The 16,768-nt window shown below is 39.2% G+C and overlaps 1 protein-coding gene across 1 annotated transcript in view; it reads left to right on the top strand.

Annotated features, from left to right (window-relative positions):
* Nucleotides 1-16,768, top strand: part of LOC131246840 (uncharacterized) — a 30,526-nt gene that overhangs the window by 4,760 nt on the left and 8,998 nt on the right. The window contains exons 4-5 of the mRNA XM_058247274.1: nucleotides 3,395-3,471; nucleotides 13,516-13,595. Coding sequence (XP_058103257.1) covers nucleotides 3,395-3,471; nucleotides 13,516-13,595 — 157 coding nt within the window. The remainder of the gene's footprint in view (nucleotides 1-3,394; nucleotides 3,472-13,515; nucleotides 13,596-16,768) is intronic.

The following is a 16,768-nucleotide window of genomic DNA, read 5'->3' as shown; positions in this document are numbered from 1 at the left end:
CTATCCTATAAAATTTCTCTTTCAGTTTGAGTGACACACGATGATCTCATAAAACTCCAGAGGCATATCTCCATTTCTTCCAACCAGCTTGAATTCTACGGGCAACATCCTTTTCTATCTCCCCAATCTTATGAACTGTTGACCCAAGGTATTGAAAGTGGTCATTTTGGGAAACTTCTTGGTCGACAATCTTAACTAATTCCCCATTTTCATCCTTATTGTTTCTAAAGTTGTACTCCATATACTCTATTTTAGTCTGACTAATTTTAAATCCTTTAGATTTTAAGGGTTTGTTTGGACAACGGTATTAAATGGTATGGAATTGTATTAGATGGAATCAACACCATTATTGCGCAATGATTACATATTTGGAAATACCATGGTATTTTCACCGTCCAATCCCACATTTGGGATGAAGTTCTGCCTTTGGAAAATACACTGTATTAAGTGAAGTATGCTTTTGGTGGACCATGGAATTATAATCAACGAACCACATTTTACAACCGATGTTGGTCACTTGTACGCATATGCAAGTTAAATGTCACGTGTAAAGGGCACATATGTATGGATGGCATGGATAAAACGTGCACATCAATGTAGGGTCCACAATTGTAGTGGATTTTGAAATCCACCAGAAATTTTGTAGCATCCACCATTAGCTCTGGAATATATGATACTGGGATTAATCCAATCCTTCCTGTTGTTATCGAACACCCGGTGGAATTTGCATGGGACCAAACGCAATTCCACACCATCCAATCCCATCTAATACCATGCACTGAACAACCCCTAAAGTATCCCACCATAAATCTAGCTCCGTGTTTATGCCTTCCCACATCTTGTTAATCAAAACGGTGTCATGTGCAAACAACATACATCATGGGATCTCTTTCTACAAATGCCTCGTTAACTTCCATAACCAATGGGAAAAGGTACAGGCTCAATGCCTCACATTTATTACCATTTCCTCATACATATCCTTAACAATGTCTATATATCTCATTGAAACTCCTTTCTTTCCCAACATCCACCAAATAAACTCTCTAGAACCCCATTGCATACTTTCTCTTAGTCATTAAAGAACATGTGGAGATCCTTCCTCCTCTCCCTATATTTCATCATCAATTGTCTAAGTAGGAAAATAACTTATGTGGTAAACCCTCCTTGGCATAAACAAAACCGATCTTTTGATACATGTGTCTCATGCATTAGTTTTTGCTCAATCACTCTCTCCTAAAGTTTCATAGTTACGACTCATAAGTTTAATCCCACAATCGACTCTACATGTCTCCTTTGTTCTTATAAATAGGCACCACATCTTGTTGAGCTACTTTGTTAGCCAAAATAACCCAGCATCTCCCATACACTTCCAAATATCTATTGGTATACGGTATACCATCTGGTCCAAGAGCTTTTCCTATTTTTGTCTTTCTCAAAGCTTCTTTCACTTCAATTATCCTAATCCTTCTTTCACTTCACTACCCTAATCCTATGAAAGTATCTATCGTATCCTATGTCATATGAGTTTGTGGTTCCTTTTATTCCTATGCTCTCAAAGTGGTGGCCATTTAACAAGTTCTGAAAATAGCTTCTCCACCTTTCATTGATCTCATTGTCTTTTACTGGCACTCTTTGGTTAATCTAACACAATCTAGGTCCCTACCCTTTCCTCTCTTTCATTTTCGCAAGTTTGAAGACATCTTTCTCACCGTCTTTTGCCCCCAGTCTATTGTAAAGATTATCATAAGGCTTACATTTAGCTTCACTTATTGCTTTCTTAGCAGTCTTTTTGGCATCTCTATATTGTTCAAAAATTGTGTCATTTTTTGTCCCTTCCTCAGCTTTGAAACATTAACGTTTCTCGTGAATAGCTTTTTGTACATCGTCATTCCACCACCAAGCTTCCTTAAATGACTAACATTTCCCTTTAGATACTTGTAAAATATATTTTGCCACTTTCTTAATGCACTCTACCATCTCATTCCACATAACATTTGCTTCTTCCTCAACATTCCACTTTCCTTGTTCCATAAATTTATTTTTAGATATGATTTTTTTTTTCTTATTTTAAATTCCACTACCTAGTTTTTTGACACCTATTAATTTCACTCTCTTTCTTCCATCTCCTAATGTAAACATCTATAACCATTAGCACAGTCTGACTCTCTCCTAGTATAATCTTGTTGTGCTTATCATTATGTTTTCCTAAGTTAAAAAAATAAAATAAAATCCATTTGGCTTGGATATGATCCACTTTTGAAAGTTATTAAATGTTTCTTTCTTTTCAAAGTATTTGTTTGCTAGAGCTAGATTGTATGCCATAATGAAATCAAGAATGGCATCCTCCATCACATTTCTTCTTCGAAAACCATATCTTCCATGTATACTTTCATATCCTCCACTTTCTTTTCCTACTCGACCATTTGAATCTCCTCCTACAAATATCCTCTCTTTCTTGGGAATTCCTTGCATTAGTCCATCCATATCCCTCCTAGAATTGTCTTTTGATTCTATCCTCTTTCCCTACTTCCAGGGAGTAGGCACTAATTACATTGATTATCTCCTCTCCTAGCACTAATTTGGTTTTTGAATCTTCAAATATCTGTACATACTTATGTTTAACAATCAAGTTGAGAAATGCTAAGGCGGTTCCCATGAGGAAGGGTTAAAGGGTGATTTGCAACATACATGTCAATTTAGCACACGTGTGAGATCCGGTCCATTCATCAAGTGGGAATCACCGTGAGATCTGTCCTGGCCAGAAAATCAGGCAGGTCCACTTATCAAGTTGCCCACACCTGCGCGTGATATGGTTAGAAATACGTGACCAAGGTCTACTATATGCCCATGTGGTGCACGTGATGAGTGGACCCACCTTTTTTTGGGACAGGGCGTGTTCATGGGCGGGGTTTCCACTTGATGATTGGCTCATATCTTGCACAAATTGCCATGCTGGCACTAGTGCCACAAATTGCCTTTTTGATTTCCCTGCGTAAATCACCATAGCCTTTTCCCAATCAAGTTCCCTGCTTATCCCATTATGCTTAGTACATAGTACATGCTCTCTTCATGGAATCCCACTGCAGCATTATGAAACTCCCTGCTTTGTACTTTTTTGTGGTGTGCATTTCCCACTCAAATTCCCTGCTTGTCACATTATGCTTTGTATATTTGCTCTTCATGGAATCGCACTGCAACATTTTGAAATTCCCTGCTTCATACTTTTTTGTGGTGTCTTCACTTTTCACACATCATTATCTATTATCTATGTTTTTTATTTTATTTTATTTTATTTATAATTTAAAAAATTGGCTAGTTCTGTTCAAATCAAAGATACACTGTTTGGCAATATGGTTCTTTGCATTTATTGTAATTTCTAATGTCCTGTCCTCAGGTAACACGAGCCTTGAAGATGCTGTTAATTGGGTTGTTGAACATGAGAATGATCCAGACATTGATCAGATGCCTATGGTATGGTTTTCTATTCACTTGATGTTGGCCTCTATTCGGCATTGGATGTAGATTTGTTGACAAGTACAAGATTTGGCTCTTTTTTTCTATTAGCCTGACTTACAATCTGGCAGTAAAACTGGTTGGCAGTGTCAAAATTGTTGAGAAGAATGATCTCCAACTTTCCATTAACTTTTCACTGAGTTAGGAAGACTTAACCTACCGATAGCATCTGACTGAAAGAGCTCCTACAACTGGTCTAGAATTTCTTGAGTAGGTGGGTGGACCTTAGGGTTATTACAGCTTGACACTGCAAGGGCCTTGCCACAAGATAGGCCATTGGAGCAAATGAGCGACCAATTTTTGAGTTAAGCCAAAATGATATGGGAGTTGATTTATAGAATGAAAATATCAATCAGTCATCTTTGGCCCGGGAGGTTTGTTGTGGTGGTGTACCCATGTAGGGAGAAAAGTCGTCCGTATTAATGGCTTCTCTTATCTCCTTGCTAGATAGAGTTGACCTGCATCATTAATGCTAGAAAATCCCTTTTATTGTTTTTGTAGCAGGATTCTTCCCACCATGGGGGCTATTATGTGGCCTCTGTATTTTAAGGAGTTTGGGAAAACTACTAAGATTATAATTCCTCGAAATAGGAGTACAAGAGTATTAAGGAGGTTTGCCTGTGTGTGCTTCAAATGCATGGATGAAGCAAATAGGTTGATTGAGGTGCTGAATGGATGGAAGGTAGGATGGTGGAAGTTTTCCTTTCCAATTAACTTTGCGAAGTATGGGAGGAGACTTCGAAGGTTATAGTGGTTTAAAAATCATCGATGAATCTCACTACTTGTAAGGGAGTAAACTTACATCTCTCTCTCTCTCTCTCTCTCTGAGCAGTAACAGAAATTTTAATTGAAAGAAGCACCGAGATGGTAGAAAAGCATTAACCTTAAAAAGGAAAATTTTAATCTTTCTATCCATCCGTACTAGAAGCCCATTCCACAACATATAACATCCGCCTACTAGTGACTCCGCTCTCTTGTATTCCTCTCATTTTGAAAGCACCCTCCCATTCCTTTCTCCTCATATTGCCCAAAGGCCAGCCAACAAACACAATCTCCAAAGAGCCTTTGCTTGCTTCCGAAGGCCCACGCCATGCCAAGTCACAAAGAGCCTGCCAATTGAACTTGGTACTGTCCAAGTGATATTAAAGGTAATAAGGAAGCCACTTCACACATGATGTGCAAACTAGCAATGGACGAAAAGATGATTGACCAACTCAACGCATGTTAGACACATAAGAAATATATGTTCGGGATCACCATTGATCGTTTCTAAAGATTATCCACAGTTAAGACCGCCTAACCATCCGAAAGCCTCTCTACCATTTGGGGGCTCCATAAGACCACACATGTCGCGTCTTCTCAGATTCCTCATCCCCCCTTTGAGCTTGAGGCACATAGTAGGAGGAGCAGTTGAGAAGCACCCTGATTTATCATTCCACCTTCCTCCCTCCTATCCTATTCTCTTCCCATTGGCAACATAGCTGGATACATTCTAAAAGCAATACAAACTACTCCATTTCTTCATCAAGGAGGAGTCTGTGGCACAAGGGAGACTATATGACCAATGTTTTAAATATCGTTATCGCGTAATGTATCGCACCCTTGGGATATGGATGCATATCGGTTATCGCATGGGATATATCGGTTGTATCGCATAATGTATCACTGTTGTTGGGAAACGTGGGAACATTGGGAAATTAGTCGAATTTTTCATGGAAGCTTCAAGAATTATTGAAAAAGACATCAATGCACACTTAGAAATCAAAACATTACAAAAAAAAAAAAAGAGTGCACAAAGTAGGGGTTTCCTTTGTATGGGGTCCTAATGCATGCACTGTCCAATTGAACTAATGCAAGTATATTTAAAGTCTATTTATATAAATTATAAATGTAAGAAAACATGTATGAAAACACAAGCAATACATTTAAAAGCAAAAGAAGAATCACTAGATTAGGTTGCATACATGTTTGATTTTGTATTTGGATACAAAGATTGCAACTAATTTGTGAGAAATTGAGAAATTAAAATTTTTCCCAATTTTCCGCAACTTGCCCCACCTCCCCCAAATTACAAAATCGAAGCTCCAAATCCATGATTTTTCATGGAAAACATGAAGAATCATAGATTTGTAATCAGTTGACATTGATTTAACGTGATTTATAGTTTAAAAAAATGGATCGAAAATCGAAAATGCTCACCAGATCAAATAAGTGGGATATATCGGCACTACATGTGCATTTCGTATCGCACAGGTGGGATTCAAGATATATCATGGGATATATCAGCCAATATCGTTGATATTTAAAACACTGTATATGACCAAGTTCCCGTAGTAAGAGAAGCATTGATCAACCTTGATATTGCATTATGTGGGAAGGCGGGCTAATCTTGGAAACCTTGCTTGCAATTGCAAGGAGTATTCACCAACCCACACATCCTCCTAAAAGTGGATCTTCTCCCCATTACCACGGGAAAACGTAACCCCCTTAAAAAAACTTAAATTTCACACAAGAAACTCCATTCTAGATAGTTGATGCTCTATAAAACGAGGAATCCCTCACACCCCACCCTCCATCCTGACACCCAATGTTGTCAAACGACTCAAACCACATATGCGGTTCTGTGCGATCGCATATGCAGTCACGTTTTTATTTTTTATTTTTTTAAAGGAAAAAATAAAGGGAAATTTTAAAAAAAAAATGTTGAAAAATATAAGATCTTAGGAGAAACTTCCCTAAGTTAATAGATAACCAATGTAGTAATTATATATGTATATATATATATATAATTATTTTGTAATATATAAAATTAGTTTGTGACCTGTTAGAAAAATGAATGAAGTACATCAAATTCAACAATCAACAATATACTTAAGTAACAAAACAATCAATAAGCTATTTATTATACAAATAAAACTTTGAAATTACATCTTAATGTTTATTATTTATACACTATAACACTAGCACTACTTACAAGTTACAAGTTACAACTTAGTTACACTAATACTACAATAAGTTACAACTTAGTTACACTAACACTAAGTTACATTCAACAATATAGCAGTGTTTTGAGTAGCGTTGGTAGCGTAGCGCTGCAAAATCGCTACGTAGCGCATCCAATAGCGTAAATCCCCTGTAGTCCATGCTACAGGGGTCGTAGCATACACTACAGACGCATAGCTTGTAGTGCAGGTAGCGCGCGCTACCTTTTGTTGGTTTTTTTTTTTTTTTTTTTTTTGTTTTTTCACTACCGTAAATAGTGGTGAACTCACTCCACAGGCAGTTAAGTAACTTAAAAAAAAACCCTTAGGCCTTATCGAAAAGCATATTCGACAACAAGCCCCAAATCGACGCTGCTTCCTCTCCCCCCTCTTCAGTCTTGTGATCGAAAGGCCCTTCGACCTTTGGCCGATTGTTGGAGACTACAAGGAGCTCCATTTGGTGCAGTTTCATTAATAATGGAGAAAAAATGACGGAGAAATCGGATTTCCCCTATTCCGGTTGCGATCGGCTGTGGAGCTTCAACTTTTGCATATTTCATTAATTCAATCTCATCTTGAGACAAAAATAGGTACACACACTCCTTTTTTTTTGAATTTTTTTCGATGTACAATGAAAATAACTTGGTATTTTGAGTTTTTTCTCATTTTTTCCCTTTTAAAATGCCGGTTACTGTGCGTTTTTTGTTCTTTATAATTTTTTTTCATTTCTTTTTCAATATCTCTGTAGATATAGATTTTTTTCTGTGGTATGGCCCACGTGGGGCCCACTGAGGTGCGTGAAGTTGTGGATTTACATTGTTTTCTATGGTATGGCCCACGCGGGGCCCACTGAGGTGCGTGAAGGGGTGGATTTGCATTATTTTCTATGTTGTGGCCCATGTGGGGCCCACTGTGGTGTGCGTATGTGTGGGTGTGCATTGTTTTTTATGGTGTGGCCCACATGGGGCCTACTGAGGTGCGTGAAGGGGTGGATTTGCATTGTTTTCTATGGTGGGCCCACTGTGGTGTGCGTATGTGTGCATTGTTTTTTATTGTGTGGTCCATGTGGGAACCACTATATTATTTTTCACAAGTTAATGTTGATTTTTGTGATTCACTTATTTGTTTGTGATGTTTTTTTTTTTTTTTTGGTTAAGTAGTGAACTATATTATTATTATTATTATTTTTAAATAAAAATAATTAAAAAATAGTAGTATTGTGTAGCTTATACTAAGCTACACGCTATAGAGGGTTGAACGCTACGCAACACGCTACTGCTATTTAAAACACTACAATATAGTTACACAACTTACAGTTATAAGTTACACTACTTACTAAAGTTCAATATTTTGCAAAAACAAATAAATAATAATAATAATGTGCTAATGGTTGGTAGATATGTGATCACATATCCTTGCACATTTAGCATATGCAATATGCATATGGGAATTCGCATATGTGGTCGCATTTAACAACATAGTGTCAACAATAGTCTCCCTCCATAGGATACCTTCCTCTATACCAAACCTCCACAACCTCTTCCCCAACAACGGGAGGTTCATCAGCTTCAAATCTCTTATGCTAGCTTCTCCTTCGTACAACTTGCATACCTCCCCCAACCTAACAAATGAAATTTTTTCTCCACTTTCAAAACCTATTGTAAAACTCCCTCCTCAACCTCCCCAATCTAACCAACACCATCTTTGTGCATCCGAATAAGGACGTGAAGTAGATTGGCAAGTTCGACAGGGTTGCTTTGATGAGGGTTATTTGACCTTCAAGAGACAGGTACTTGCTCTTCCACTTAGATAATTTCCTTTCAAACCTTTCCATTACTATGTCATTCAACCTTTCCAATCTAACCAACATTATCTTTGGGCATCTGAATAAAGTCATGAAGTAGATTGGCAAGTTTGACAGAGCTTCTTTGATGAAGGTTATTTGGCCTCCAAGAGACAAGTAAATGGCTCTTGCAACTAGATAATTTCCTTTCAAACATTGACACTACTATGTTCAACTGACTTCCCGATGCATAGAGGTAAACCAAGGTAAGTGGAGGAAGATCCTGCCACACACCCAAAGATTCCGGCCAACTGCTAGACCTCCACCGGCATGTGAACACCTAGCATCTTGCTTTTGGCGAAGTTAACTTTCAGCCTTGGCATTGCTTCAAAGTACGTCATAATAATCCTTAGCTTGTTCACCATGAGATCATCAATGTCAAAAAAACATAATTGTATCATCAACAAACTGGAGATGGGAAACCGGTGGACTTAACCTTTCAACACTGAACCCACGAAATAGATCAACCTTCTGCATAGAGAGAGCTGGAGAAAGCAAATCTCTTTGGAATATGGAGGCTAAAACTTTGTCGAGAATCTTGTACGGCTTACCAATTAGACTGATTGGTCTAAAATCCCTTGAGCACTTCGCACTTGTCACCTTTGGAATGATAACAATAAAGGATGCCCCAAGCTCTGCCGATAATTGCCCCCTCTAAAAAGATTCTGATGTGAAGTTCAACATGTCCCCTTTCACAACTTCCCAAAAAACCTCGAAGAACGCCAAGGGAAACCCATCAGGGTTCAGAGCTTTATCCCTTCCCAATGAGTTCATAACAACCTTCACATTGTCTTCAAAGAAGGGTTTCTCTAGCATTTCAGAAGCTTTAATTTTTGGCACAATTTGATCCTACATGGCCCTCCATGTCGAATGACCCCCACCAATCTTTAACCAATTTGGGGAAACCCTCCACCTCTAACCACATCAACTTGAACGTGAAGGGCTTTAGACCCCAATTCTCTTCCTCAACTTCCAATAGGATAGGATAATGATCCGATATAGGCTTCAATAACCCACGTTGAGAGACTAGCGGGAAATTTGCAACCCACTATCGTGACTCAGAATCTGTCAATCTTTGACATCACCACTTGATATTGACCATTCGACCAGGTGTACTTTTTGCTTCCCATTGGGACGTTGATTAGTTCATGCAAGTCAACCCAATTTGAAAAACCCTCATACTATGGGTGATTCTTCCTTCCGTTGATTTCTCAAACATGAATTTGGTGACCTTAAAATTATCTCCCATGCACCAAGGATAGTCAACCTTCGCAAGAATTGTGCTAAACATGGCCTAAAATTTGTTTGTTGCTAAGTTTGGCCCATAGACCACCGTGCACATGCACTAACTTACATAGCTCGTACAGGGGCCCTCGTTGTAGTCTGGCCCATAAGAAAAGGCCAAAGGCTTGGAAGAAAAGTTGAGGGTGGTGGTCAAGGACCTCACGGCCACTGAAAAGAGTTCACCCAAGGCTTGTTTGGTTGGAATGGTTGATCTTCGCAGTGACTTGGTGGAGGAACTTGAAAGGTATATGAATAATTAGTTGAAAATGAATCTATCAATGAGAGTAAAAGTTGTTTGGTGGTCAATTATATTCATGCTTTTGTGCGTGTACGTGTGGTTGGGGGTGGGGCGGAGACTTTCACGACTTCAGATTTTGTTTTGGGGTGGTCTTGGAGGTGGACACTAAGTTGGTTAGTGGAGATGAATTGGAAGTGGGTAGAATAGAGGTGCTGGTGGAGGGACAATATGTTGGAGCCAAACTTCATAATCCCTCCGATGTTGGAATGATGGTCCCTCATGGTGAAAATAGGGAGCAAGGGAATCTTCCACGTCTTGGTTGCCCTGGAGATTTGATTCAAACAAAGGTTCTGATATGCTCGCTAATGATTTGGGGGATCAACTCCTCTAGTGACCATTCTGGAGAAGGGACCAATTAGAGGTAATGACGATGTGGAATGAAGAACAACAATCAACAAGAGTCAATGGATAACGCAGGGTCCATGTGCAAACCAAATGTATAAGTGAATCAAGGAAGGGGATGGTGTTAGCGATGTTGTGGAAATAATGGGGGTGCTTTTGCCTGAGGAGGTTGAGGCTTTTGATTGAAACTCTTGAGAAGGTAGAGGTAGGCATCTTGGTTATGATGGGCTTCATAAAGTTGATGCAACATGGTAGCATGGCTCGTTTTGTGAAGAAGGGCCGATTAAAGAAAGGGCAACTTATCACCAATACTAGATGAGACTTTGAAATGAGGGTGGTGCTTGTGCTTTAGGAGGTTGAAGCTTTGGTTGAAACTCTCGAGAAGGCAGAGGTAGGCGTCTTATTTATGATGGGTTTCATAAAGTTGATGCAATATGGCAGCATGGCTTGTTTTGTGAAGAAGGGCCGATCAAAGAAAGGGCAACTTATCACCAATACTAGATGAGACTTTGACGAGATGAGAAAAGTGGATGAGATAGTAGGCAACCCATCTTGCAAGATGCTTGAAACTATTTTTGAAACGGCTGCGGCTTGGTCACTTTCAATGGTTATGGACATGCTGTCTATGCATAGGGATGATATTGGTTAGTTGGGTCCCCAAGATTCAAGTAGAGAACTCTCTTGGAAGGTAGGTGTCATGTTTGATAAATTGGTTTGGTTTCCAATTGGTAAGGGCGAATTATGTGCATTTTTGGAAATATATGCGGATCGATGGAGCTCCCTTGGCTGAGTCTTTTTAGCCATCTAGGATCTATCTCCTATCCAAATTCGAGGATGCAAAAGTGTCCATGGCTAATAAAATTCTTACCCTTAAGAACCTCCAAAAAGCACCAAATGGCCCATCCATGTTGAAACGATGAGGAAGCAGTGGATCATATATTCCTTCAGTGTAATTTGGCCCAATCTGTATGGGACCATTTATTTCCTCTATTTGGAGTGAGTTGGGTTCTTAACACATGCCCCCAAAAGGCAATTGACAGGTCGTTGAGTTGGTCCTTTTCATCGTAGAGGGAGTGCTTGTGGAAGATGTTGCCCTTTACACTTTTGTGGGGGCTTTGAAAGGAGAGGAATGGTAGGATCCTTTCATCATAAAGTCACATTGGAAAACTTGATCAAAGGAAATCACGTCCATGATTAAAGAAGGGGCTCTCATCACCTTGGATTTTGGGGAAGCTCCCATTCTGATGTTATGTGGATTCCAATTAGGGGAAATGTTGAGATGTCCATGCATTGTAGAGCCTCCTAAACCGAGCTTCTGTAAGCTCAAATTTGATGGGTGCCGTCTAGTGTTGGTGGTATTATAGGAATGCTACTTGCACTCAGAGAATGGTGGTGCATATTTTCCTTGTCATATTCTGGAAAGTTAATAGTTGAAGGGGCATCATTGTAGGTCATCTAGTGAGGTGTCTAAAGATAAATCGAGGCATTGGAGGCTCACTTCTTCCATTCTAGAGATCAAAATTTTAGTTGCTTCTTTGGGAGCACAATGCTCTTTGATCCCTAGGGTATCCAATGAGTTGGTAGATGGGCTTGCCAAAAGATTGATGAGAGGGTAACTACTATTTGCCCCATAATGTATGTAGTGTTTTTTTTTTCTCTCACGCAGTTATGTTTTTTTTCGATTTTTTTTTTAAAAAAACTGTCCGCTTTATTTTAATAAGATTTCATCATCTTGAAAAGAAGAAGAAGAGAAGATTCACCATCGAACAATGGATAAAAAATTTCTGCAGCCCTGGTCATCTCATTAGGTTGCTGCATAAATTCAATGATCAGTGTACTATCCTCAGGTTGGGTGCAGTCCTTGTGTTTGTCTCAGCCTAAGGCCTAGGAGGGAACATGCATCTGCTCATGCAAAAAATTAAGATTTCGCCTGTTTTGGGCACCTTTTGTTTTCTTTTCTTCCCCCCTTTTCATAATTATACCACTGTAAAGTACTCTCGCAGCCCATTTCAAGGGTGCTGAAATCACTCTATGAATTTTAATATTTTTTTTGATGTGTATTCTAATGGTTCAATTAGATAGACGGTTACTGTAATTCATGCATAATCTTTATAGAATTTGACTGATCATTCTGTCCTCTAGTTAAATGATTTTCATGTTTTGTGTATGCATGAGGGCAGATGAATTTGAGTTTTTCTTAGGAATCCAGTATAAGCAAAGTAGCGACCTAAAAGTTATTCCCCATTTCAGTCTCTTTCATTGGGTTGAAATGAGATCTGAAGCTAATGTTCCTGCTACGTGCCTTGCAACTTGGGTGGACCAAGCTCCCTTCTCCTTGACTTTGAAAAGTTATTTAAGTATACTGTTCACATTTAGTCCAAAGACTACATTTGGGTGTAGAAACATGTAGGAGCTGTGGCTATCAAAGCAAATATCATGTGAAAAATCCTCTATTGTATTGGATGCTATATAATGAACAAAAAGCTGCCATTCTGTATCCTTCTATATTGTGATAGTGCTTAAAAATTATTTGAATGCTGTAGTCCTTGCTTAAAAGTTCATGATGGTAAAAAAGAACCGTACTCTAAACAGTAATCTGAGAGGACTATGGCCCCTCATTGACGGGACAAGGCCCCTACCCTGAAACTGATGGGTCAAGTGCCTTAGTTGCATGATCTTTCTAGCCAGGTGACACTCCTACTTTGAATTGTGCTGTAGGCTCGTGCTGCCACTCCAACTTCGTTGTTTTTCCTTTTTTGAATGGTCCTAGCTTTCTATACTTGCTACATTTTGAACAGACGTCTCCCTGTGCCTGCACCTGAATATGTACATCCCATCATGCTTCATGCAACTAAAATTTGGTGGCACCATATTTTGGTAGCCAGTGGAAGGCAGAGGACTGCAAATGGGGGCCTCTTTCTTAATTATAGCGTTGCTGGAGGATCTTCACTTCAAGACTGCAAGGAAAATCTATGTATTGTTGGAGTGAAAGATAACTACCTCATATTCTCCTCAAGACTTAAAACAAAAAACTTTTTGGTAATCGAGTCTCAATCTCTGTTGCAAGGATATAGCTTGCCCATGGAACAGGTAGACCATGGGTGTGGCTTCTGACTTGACACTTCTCACATTTTTGGAGGCTAGTGCTAGCATGATATATACTAAAGTTATCCATGCATGATCGCTAATTTTTTTTTTTTTTTTTTGAAGATAACTTTGTAGCCATTCACCATCTCTATCTGTGTGGCCTTCAGGTCCCTATCAACATCAAAGTTGAGGATGGCAAACCATCTTTGACCCCAGAGGAAGTGAAGCTCAAAGCACAAGAACTACGGTTTGTCTCTGACAGTGTTCTTATTTATCTCTTTTCTACTACTGCTACTAATAGAGGACAATGCCTAAAAATTCTCCTCCTATGAGAAACTAGATTTCCTTTGATGAACACAATCACTAGATGAGTTATTTTATAGTGTTATGAAATATCATACATATTTTAAACTGTTTACTAATGTTTTAATAGAAGGTTCCTTGGTGCTCCTGCTTGAATTTTGAGAGCCATTACTTCCATAATCTTGCGACTTGGGCAAGTCAAGTTGTTGCTAATTAAATAAATTTATATGCATAGATTATAGAAATATTAAAAATAAATAATTAAAATAAGTCACAACTCACAAGTCATTAAGTCATAGGATGTGAGGCACTCAGAAAGGAGCCAAAGAATCTTCTGTTTTCTCGGATAGTTATTCGATACTCTGGCTACATATGTCGCTTGTTATGCAAGCACTTAGAAATGGTACACATGGCATATGTTAACTCAAATTAAACCGACAAAATTGTGGAACCCACTGGACCTAAGTTACATTCTAAAAATCTATAATTTGGGCAGTTTAGTTTGAATTATTTTAATGCTGCGTATGCAATTTCTCAATAATATCTGACTTGCCTATGTACCCTCCATCACGCTTTGCCAGAGTATCAAATTATCTCTTTTTTCTTTTGGTAACCGGAGCTTAAGAATAATTATTCAATACTCTGGCTTCATACGGTGCTTGATACACAGTTACACAAAAAGGGCATGCATAGCTAATATATTAACTCAATCTAAACCAACTAAATTGTGAAAACCACTGCGTTAAGTTCATTGTTGTCAAATAGCATAAGCGATCATATGCAACCCTAGGAGGCTGTGTTTATTAGCCATTGCATATGCCATCCTATAATCGCATAAACCATCGCATATGCAACTGTGGCATGTGCGATATATGCTCCCAAAATGACACATGCGATTGCATATGACAACACTGGTTAATTTACTTGTCGCATATGACAACACTGGTTAAGTTACCCTCTAAATGTCGCATATGGCAACACTGGTTAAGTTACCCTCTTAAATGTCTGAATGTGTGAATAACCCTAATATCTGATCCATGGACACTCGCTTGTCAAAATAAGACCATTGAATATTTTATTTAACCATCCAATAAATATCCTCCAATATGGTAGAGGCAGATAATCAAATAGGACAGATTTTGGTTAACAGTGCATTTAAATTGGTGCCCATGATTTAGATGCTTTAATTTGAATTAATTAGACTCCACATATGGTACTTTTTAAGTGCCCATGCATCACCCACTACACTCTGGCATGAGTATAAATTTTCTCCTTTATTGGACTCATAGATGACTCTCTAGGTTGCCAAAAACACTCAATAGATGAGTACTCTCTAGGTTGCCAGAAACTCTCTCCCTCTCCCTCTCCCTCTCTCCCCCCCTCTCTTCGCTCAACCCCCCCCCCCCCCCCCCCCCCCACAACTCGACTGATTTTTGTTAGTCAAACGAGTCAACGACTCACCCAAAATCTTGGCCAAGTGATGTCGGATTTTTCCCGCCACCAAGTCTACACATGTTTTGACTCGGTAGGGGTTTGATAATGGGTTGACTCGAGTAAGTCATGAGTGGACTCGGCAAGTCCCAAGTGGACGACTGGGCTCCAATCCCTTAGTCATTATCTATCAATTTCACAATTTGGTGCAACTCGGTTATTGAGTCAATGAGATCTCGATAACCAAATTGCAGAAAAATGTATATCCACAAGAACAATGGTGTTGAGAGATATTCAAATGACTAACTCCTACACTAACCACCCCTTTTTATAGATCTTAAATCAATCTTCAATTAAAATCCCCCCAACTAAGAGATTGATTTCAAATCAATCACAGTTTATTTTAAATCAATCTAATCATCCTTAATATGGTAAAAGCTTAATAATAAAAATCAAATATAGAAAGTGATTATATTTCTAAATCGGCCCCATATCTTTAAATCAACACCCCCATATCTTTCAAAAAAATAGCAAATTGCAATCATTGATTTAAGCTTCCAAATCTATGAATAAACAGTCCAAAAATCAGCACATGTTGGGCCCAATGGGGGGTTGTGGGCTTTCATTATTGTTGGGCCCATGGTGGGCCGTTGGCCTGCATCAAAATATCTTAACTCCCAATATTAAGGAGGTGGACGTGTTCTCTAAAGTCAAAGCTACCTCTCTTTCATGTGGGTGTTTCAAAATCCTTCTGCTAAGAGTTGCTCCCGCTTTGAATCCTCCTTCGGACTCTCACTCCCGATTCCTACCTATTTGTACTTGGTTTACATTTTGAATAGATGCTTCCCTGCTCCCACACCCGAATTTTTTGTCGCTTTGCTTTACAATTTTATGCAACTTTATGTGGGACCTTAAGTTGATTATTTGGAACTCGGCTTTTGACTTGGTGAAAACTATCGTGCTTCTCTCATTGTAGTTTCACTGTTATGACCCATCCGCTTGTTGTCTTGTCATTCGAGAGCGTCCCTCTTCCCTTGGTGAAAACCAACCTAGTTCTCTCATTATTGACCCATCCGGTTGTTGTCTTGTCAGTCGAGCGCGTCCCTCTTCCCTTGGCCCCCCCTGTCCACCTCAACTTCTCTCAACTGTGTGTGGGGGGGGGGGGGGGGCTCTCCCTAGGTTGTTTGACTTCCTCCGACCACCTTAACTATTGACATAATCACCTTCTCCAACTGCCGACTAGGATTTCATAGCCAAAGAGCATTCTCCTTCCTCCCTGATCTTCACTGCAAAGGTTTTCCCTTCAATGATTAGTGGCACAATTAGGTCGGACCAAAAACATCGTCGATGATCGAGAGGAAAGAGAACTTAGTCTTGAGGAAAATTGATCATTAGAAAATCCCTCAATCGCAACCTCATATCGAGATGGAAATCGAGAGAGATCCAACTGCTGTATGTCTTTAAAATCGGGTCACGATGTCTCCTCTCATTCTCGATCCCATAGACATCGAAGAAAATCTTCAAAGGCGAGAAATTGATCGCCTATTCCCGATAGTTCCCTCAACCCCGATGGGGATTTCATCAAAGACTGCAACACCATAAGATCAAAAGAACCATCCAAAAACCAGGGTCATTACCGACATCTGCAGGAGGAAGATACACTGAGGGAGGCCACCAACCCAAAGT

The sequence above is a fragment of the Magnolia sinica genome, chromosome 5 (genome assembly GCF_029962835.1).
Source record: "Magnolia sinica isolate HGM2019 chromosome 5, MsV1, whole genome shotgun sequence".
Lineage (NCBI taxonomy): Eukaryota > Viridiplantae > Streptophyta > Magnoliopsida > Magnoliales > Magnoliaceae > Magnolia > Magnolia sinica.
This window is presented reverse-complemented; position numbering and strand designations above follow the sequence as displayed.